General features: G+C 63.1%; 1 protein-coding gene across 3 annotated transcripts; it reads right to left on the bottom strand.

Annotated features, from left to right (window-relative positions):
* Positions 1-296: 296 nt before the first annotated feature.
* Positions 297-6,242, bottom strand: SESN2 (sestrin 2). Of its 3 annotated transcripts, none has more exons than XM_058819917.1 (10): positions 6,077-6,242; positions 5,392-5,457; positions 4,443-4,637; positions 3,905-4,087; positions 3,437-3,646; positions 2,951-3,101; positions 2,671-2,786; positions 2,143-2,333; positions 1,373-1,517; positions 297-1,302 (listed from the first exon to the last, which is right to left on the bottom strand). In XM_058819917.1, exons 1-10 carry the CDS (start codon positions 6,152-6,154, stop codon positions 1,216-1,218), a joined length of 1,422 nt encoding a protein of 473 aa, XP_058675900.1. In that variant the 5' UTR covers positions 6,155-6,242; the 3' UTR covers positions 297-1,215. The 3 variants fall into 3 exon arrangements, with proteins under 3 accessions (XP_058675900.1, XP_058675902.1, XP_058675901.1); XM_058819919.1 differs by having other exon boundaries at positions 4,443-4,576; positions 6,077-6,188; XM_058819918.1 differs by lacking the exons at positions 5,392-5,457; positions 6,077-6,242 and adding an exon at positions 4,770-4,980.
* Between the last annotated feature and the right edge of the window lie 302 nt (positions 6,243-6,544).

Below are 6,544 nucleotides of genomic sequence, written 5' to 3'. Positions count from 1 at the left end.
TCCTGCTGCCCCCCAGCCCCACTGCAGAGGGTCAGAGCATCCCGTGGACACACACACGGGGTGAGTGCCGTGCCTCCATCGTGCCTTCCCAGGAAGGTGCCACCACAAGGAGAGTTTACTGAAGCCAAACCCATCCCTCTCGGGCGCATGGGGAGGACTCAGACCTCCGCACCCTCCCTTGGACAGCTCGGGGATGCCCCTGGGTACCCCCAGAGCAGCAAGAGCCTGCACTCCACTCCTGCCACACAGGAACAGCCCCTGGGCTGACCAAGGGGAAATTGAAACAGGAAAAAGAGTTAAAAAATAATTATTTTATTTTTTCAAACAAGATCAATAGCAGAGTTACAGAGGCATTTCCATGCCTAGTCAGAAGTTAATACATCAAAAAAAATAGAAATAACTTAACTGGAGCTATCATTCAACAGCCAAACCAAGGGTGGCGATGCTGCTGGCCCTGGATCCTGCTCCCCAGAGGCACCTCTGTGTGCTGCTGGGGATGCTCTGGCAGATCTGGGTGAAGCCATGGGCAGCCCATGCCACCCTCACAACAGGAGAGGGGCTGAGGGAGCCTCATGCCCCAGCACAGCTCCCCACCTCAGCCCCTGAAGCTGAGGCAGTGGAGATGTGCCAGTGGTTGGAAAACTGCAAAAAGGTGTAAAACACACTCAGGTTTTCTTACCCTTTCCCTGCTCCTGCCCTGGCACTGAGGTTAAAGGCACTTCACGTCCCAAACTGCAGGTGATGAGGCAGAAAGGTGGGGAGGGGGTGCCAGGGCAGCACCCCCACCAGCAGCTGTGTCTCCCAGCACAGCAGGACCCAAAAGGCAGGGGTGAAGGCCGTGACATCCTCTGGCCATCTCGGGCAGGGGGACAGTCCTCTTCGGCGGCAGCCTTGGTGCCAGGACACGTCACAGGGTGTGACACCAGCACTGCAGCCACAGACATCCCAGTCTGGCTCCGCTCGGGCCAGCCCCAAAAAGGCACGGAGCAGCAGAGCCCTCGCAGCTCTGCCAGGCCCAGGGCAGCACTCTGGGGTCTTCCAGCACCAGCAGCTTCCTGGGGCTCCCCTCTCTGGGGAGAAAGCGCAGGGAAGCTCCCACTTCCACAGCTCTAGGCCCGTGAAGCAGGGAGACAGTGCAGTGGAATTCCAGGGCTCCAGCTGCCCCCTGGCTGTTCCTGCACAGCCAGGACAGGAGCAGGAGCAGAGCAGCTCAGGTCAGGTCATGTAGCGGGTGACAGCCCTGAGGGCGTAGAGCAGAGCTGCCTGCATGCGTGCCTCCAGCAGGAGCAGGTTGATGTGCACCTACAGGAGAGCAGGGTCAGGCACAGGGCCAGCACCTGAGCACCCTGCAGGGGGAGGGAGGGGCCAGCACCTTCTCCGAGTGCTTGAAGTGCCTCCAGAACTGTGCGTAGATCTGCTTGGTTGTCCTCTCTGGGTAGCAGGCCACTGTCTTGATGTAGACCTTTAAGTTGCGCTCCAGGAGCTGGTTCACCTCCCCGTAGTCGTAGTCATCATAGCTGGAGAGAGGAGGATGTGTTATTGCAGACACTTGTGCACTCATAGAATCCAGAGTGCTTTGGGTGGGAAGGGACCTTACAGCCCTTCCAGTTCCACCCCTGCCATGGCAGGGAAACGTTCCACTGTCCCAGTGTGCTCCAAGCCCTGTCCTTGGACACTTCCAGGATTCTGCCACCTCTGTGGGCAAAATCTGCCAGAGCCTGACCATCCTTACTGTAATTTTGTATTAAATTCTCCTTTCCCAGGGTTGTTCTGAACCTCAGCCAAGCCCGCCACCAGCACCACTTCGCCTTAGGGAAGCAGCAGTGCTCTAACCCAGACAACTCACTGGAGCTGCTCCTGACCCTTCCCAAGACAGGAAAGAAAGCCCAGCCAGGTTAACCCAGACAAGTCACTGAAGCTGCTCCTGGCCCTTCCCAAGGAGGAGCAGAGAGCCCAGCCAGGTTAATGCAGGAGCTGCTCCTGGCCCTTCCCAAGGAGGAGCAGAGAGCCCAGCCAGGTTAATGCAGGAGCTGCTCCTGGCCCTTCCCAAGGAGGAGCAGAGAGCCCAGCCAGGTTAATGCAGGAGCTGCTCCTGGCCCTTCCCAAGGAGGAGCAGAGAGCCCAGCCCCTCCGGGCACGCACCGGATGCCGAAGACGCAGTGCACGTAGTTCCAGATGGCGCGGCGCAGCACGGAGGTGTCCACGCCGCAGTGCATGGCAATGGTGTTGTAGGTCAGGTTGTAAACCACCTGGAACTTCTCATCCAGGAGCTGTCCCACGTCTGGGTACAGGCGGTTGATCAGCGAGTAGCCGTGGTCCTCCCATGTGTAATCCTGGTGGAGAAAGGACGCTAGGGTAGGGGTTTGGTGGGGAAAAGGGGGATCCCTCTGTCCTGGTTTCAGGAAGGGTGGAGTTAATTTCTTTTCAGTCGCTGTTCCAGCACTGTGTTTTGGATTTGGAATGAGAAGGGTGTTGGTAACACACTGATGGTCTGGATTTTTTGCTAAATTTGGTTTATCCTGAGTCAAGGACTTTATTCCTCTTGTTTCAGGCTCTGCCAATTGGAGGGAGCACAGCCAGGACAGGCGACCTGAACTATCCTCAATCCTGGGAACAGCCCTGACATAAACAGGAGGCACCCCCAGAGCTGAGGCACTGCTGAGCACCCACCTGTGCACGGAAAGTGGGGGGGGCCTGCTCCCCCCTGCGTGTGAAGTCCTTGTATCCGAACTCAGGGTCCTCCAGGAAGCAGCGGATGTTGGACTGCAGCGAGGGATCCAAAACATCTACAAGGCACCAATGCAGAGCCATGAGCCCAGATGGAGTCAGCGCTGCACTGGGGAGCTGATCCCCCTCTCCCTCAGGCAGGTTCTGGTTCTTTTCCCCCCCTCGGGCTCCCCTGGCCCACGGGGACCTCCTGCCCCCAGAGTTGCCCCCTGCACCTCCTCACCTGAGGAAGGGACCAGCAAACTCTCCGTCTTCTCCAGCTCGAAGCGTGTTGCCATCTCCTCCTGTGTGACTCCGTCCTCCTCCAGCTGGTTTTCCTGCAGCAGCTTCATCCTCTCCATCAGCACATCCAACTCCTGCATGGCATCTGTGCCCTGGAGAAGCACAGGGCAGGGTCAGCCCTGCCCCTGGTCAACCAGAGGGGCTCCCAGCCCCAGATCTGCTGGCACTTGGGGGAACCCCTGGGCATCTCCCTCTGGGTTGGTCCTGCCCAGATTCCAGCAGCTCCCATCCCTAAAAGTGTTAAGGGCCAGGTTGGACAGGGCTTGGAGCAGGCTGGGACAGTGGAAGGTGTCCCTGCCCATGGCAGGGGGTGGAACAAGACAGGCTTTAAGGTCCCTCCCATCCAAGCCAATTTGTGATTCCCAGGGGCAGCCCCATAAAGCATCCCAGGGTACATTCACACCCGGCAAGGCAAAGCCCCTCTTACCCCAGAGCCCCCCATGCTGTCCCCAGAGGCGGGGCTGCTGTTGCTGTGGGGTGAGGGGGCCCAGCAGCTGCTCCCCACGTCCTGCTCCCCCTCGGGTCTGATGCCGCAGCCGAAGACAAAGGATGCCAGCGAGTGGTAGTGGGTGAGCAGCACCAGCGCCTGCACCAGCTCTGCCAGCGACCAGCTGTCCTGCCCCGGCCTCAGCAGTGCCTGTGACACACAGCAGGGCTCGGAGGGACCCCCCAGCCCACCCCAGCCCAGTGCTGGGGCACACCAGGGGCAGGGATACAGGAGTGTTTGGGAAGTGCCTCACCCATAGACCTGTCAGGGGCAAGTCACCCCTTCCCACCCCACTGCCTCCCTCAGCCCTGAAAGGGTTAAACCCTGGGGGCCGTGCACACAGGAGGTGACCCCTGGGATCAGTCTGTGTGTTCTGGGGGGATCTGTGCTGGCAGCACCAGCTCTCACCTCGATGTGCTCCTTGGTGACGAGCCAGGGCCGGTGCGCCAGCAGCTTGTTGATCTCGTTGAGGTTCCGGAGTTTCTGGGGGGCACAGTGCAGCCCCTGCAGCCACGCAGGGCTGCCCCCCATCTGCAGGAACTCCCTCATGTGCAGCCCCACCAGGTAGGAGCAGCGGTGCCGGGCTGCAGCCTGTGGGGAGAGCCAGCGGTCAGCCCCAGCCCCGCCTGGGGTCCCACCCTGCCACAAGCCCCCGAAGAAGCCAAGGCAGGGAGCCCACGCATCCCACGTCACTCCTGGAGGGTTTTCTATGGGGATGTGACTTCCAGACAGGGGGATTTTCCCCCTCACTATCAGTGCCAGTGCTCCAGAGGGCCTGGAGGAAGGGTGTTGGGGTACCCTGGGTGGGCACCAGCCCCAAAGGGGTTTGGGATGTCAGATCAGAAAGGGGCCCATCTCTGGGGTCCCAAAAGCCTCCTGAGCAGCAGTGCTGGGACCCCACGCAGCCCCTGTGTCCCCACAGCACCCCCAGGGCCCCGCTGCTCACCATGATGGCGATGTAGTGGCGCTTGTGGTAGGGCAGGGGCCCGTCCATGCGCAGCAGGAGGCACTGGGTCTTCCAGAAGCTGCTGAGGTACTGGGGGTGCAGCCCCATGACCATGGCGACGTGGTCCACCCTGCCTGCGGAGACGAAGGCGTCGAGGAGCTGGTGCAGGCTGCTCTCCCCGCCTTCCCGCGGGATCTGCGCGAGGAGGAGAGGAGAGAAGTGAAGGGCTGCGAGCTGTGGGCTCCCACCCTTCCCAACCTTCCCTAACCTAAACGGAGACGCCCCCCAACACGCAGGAGCCCAAGAGCACCGAGGCTGGATCCTCACCCCAGTGGAAGCGCCCTGCCTCCGGAACGGACACCGCCGGGGGCCCCCGCTGCCCGTGCCCCCCCTGCCAGCCCCGGGGGGCACGGGGGGCTCGGGGGTCTCCATGGCAGAACCCACACAGCCCGTCCTGCTCGGCCTGTGGGTTGGGTTGTTTGTTTGGGCTCTGCAGTGCCAGGGAGGAGGAGATGGGGGTCAGCCCCCAGCGCGGTGACGAAACCACGGCGCTATCTCTGCCTGAGGAGGAACATCTGGAGCAGTGAATGTGGGCGCTGAGATAGGGCCCAGGTGCCCTGGGGATGTCAGGGCAGAATGCTGGGGTCGGGCAGGGCAAGGGTGTGGGTCTTTGCATCGCAGGGGAAACACAGATGTGTCTGACTGAGTGGGGAAACTGAGGCACAGGCAGGGCAAGCAAACACCAGGGTGAAATACAGCTGTTCCCCTAATCTCCAGAACGACCCCCCCCCCAATGCCACAAGGATCCTCCTGGGGTGGGTGACCCCTCTCCATCCCATCCTCAGCATCCCATCCCCATCAGGCACCAGGAATAGGAGGGCTGGGAATCCTTCCCGCAGCAGGGAAGGGTGAAAGAGACCCCCACCCAAGCCAATCCTCATCGCTTTACCTCTCCCAGGGGAATGAAGGCGCTGGGGCCCCTCGCCAGCTCCCGGGCAGCCTCAACTCCTCTTTCCTAGGAAGGAAGGCAGAGCCGGGAGTCAGCGGAGCCCGGGAACATCCCCGTCGGCGTCACCGGAAGGGGTGACTCAGGCGGACACCGGCACGGGCCGCGGGGCCGTGTCCCCACACCCTGTGCGTCAGGCTGGCCGCGCCTGATGAAACCGGGCTGCGATGTTGCTGCGCTGTGTGACACAGCGGGACAGCCGGCTGTGACACCGCTCCGAGCGCGGGGCACCACCGCCACGGGACGGCAGCGAGGAACGGGCACAGCACGGCACTGGGCAGCGGGAGCAGCACTGTGCCGACGGCCCGCTCCGCGGTCCCACCGACCCTCCCTGGGCACAAAACGCCACTGAACATCACGATTTCCCCGCACACTGGCAGGGCTGCCCCTGCTCCAAGCACGGGGTTCGGGTCCTTTCTGCCCCACACTCCTCGGGGCTAGAGCTCCCGTGTGCGGCCAAAGGGCTGCTCCTGTCCCGGCCGCTTTCGGGACATGTTCCGGCTCCTCGCCTCCCTGCAGGCGGGCGGGGCGGGCAGCGGGGCACGACCCCACGCCTCTCCGAGGGACGCCCGTGCGGGCTGCACCGTGCGCGCCCGGGGACGGGGCGGTACAGCCCGGGAGCCCTTACCTGGCCGTCCCGCCGGGCCCCGCAGCCCCGGTGCTCCTCCGGCCCCGCGGGGCTGCACGGCGAGCCGGCGACCAGCATCACGCTGGGGCTGGGCGGCGGGGACAGCCCGGGACAGCCCCGGCCGCCCCCCGTCCCCGCAGCGACCCCGGGACCCCGCGCCCGCCACGCTTACATAGCACGGGGCGGGGACACGCCCCTCCGCCCGCCTCCGCCAATGGGAGCTTGGGGGCGGGGCCACCCAGCAACAATCAGACCAATGACAATGCGGGGCGTGGCCAGCGCGCAGCCGTCAGGTCTACCCAGGGCCGGGCGCCCTTCCCCGACCCCGCAGCCGGGGCCCGAGAGAAACCGGCCTGAGGCAAACACCCCAGCTCCGGGCACGGGCATCACAGGGATATCGAACCGCCCGAGTGAGCCCAGGAGGCCAGAATGCTCCAAAGAGGGCTGGAGACCCTCTCCACTGGACAA

The sequence above is a fragment of the Ammospiza caudacuta genome, chromosome 25 (genome assembly GCF_027887145.1).
Source record: "Ammospiza caudacuta isolate bAmmCau1 chromosome 25, bAmmCau1.pri, whole genome shotgun sequence".
Taxonomy (NCBI): Eukaryota; Metazoa; Chordata; class Aves; order Passeriformes; family Passerellidae; genus Ammospiza; species Ammospiza caudacuta.
Note: the sequence above shows the minus strand (reverse complement) of the source record. Positions and strands in the feature narration are given on the sequence as shown.

What these genes read in the sequence shown, in the direction of transcription:
- SESN2 (XM_058819917.1), bottom strand. Translation starts at nt 6,154, where the DNA reads ATGCTGGTCGCCGGCTCGCCGTGCAGCCCCGCGGGGCCGGAGGAGCAC. An exon ending in ACAGCATGGGGGGCTCTGGG is followed by an intron (nt 3,102 to 3,436) that starts GTAAGAGGGGCT and finishes GTGCTTCTCCAG; the next exon opens with GGCACAGATGCCATGCAGGA. An exon ending in CCCCCACTTTCCGTGCACAG is followed by an intron (nt 2,334 to 2,670) that starts GTGGGTGCTCAG and finishes TTTCTCCACCAG; the next exon opens with GATTACACATGGGAGGACCA.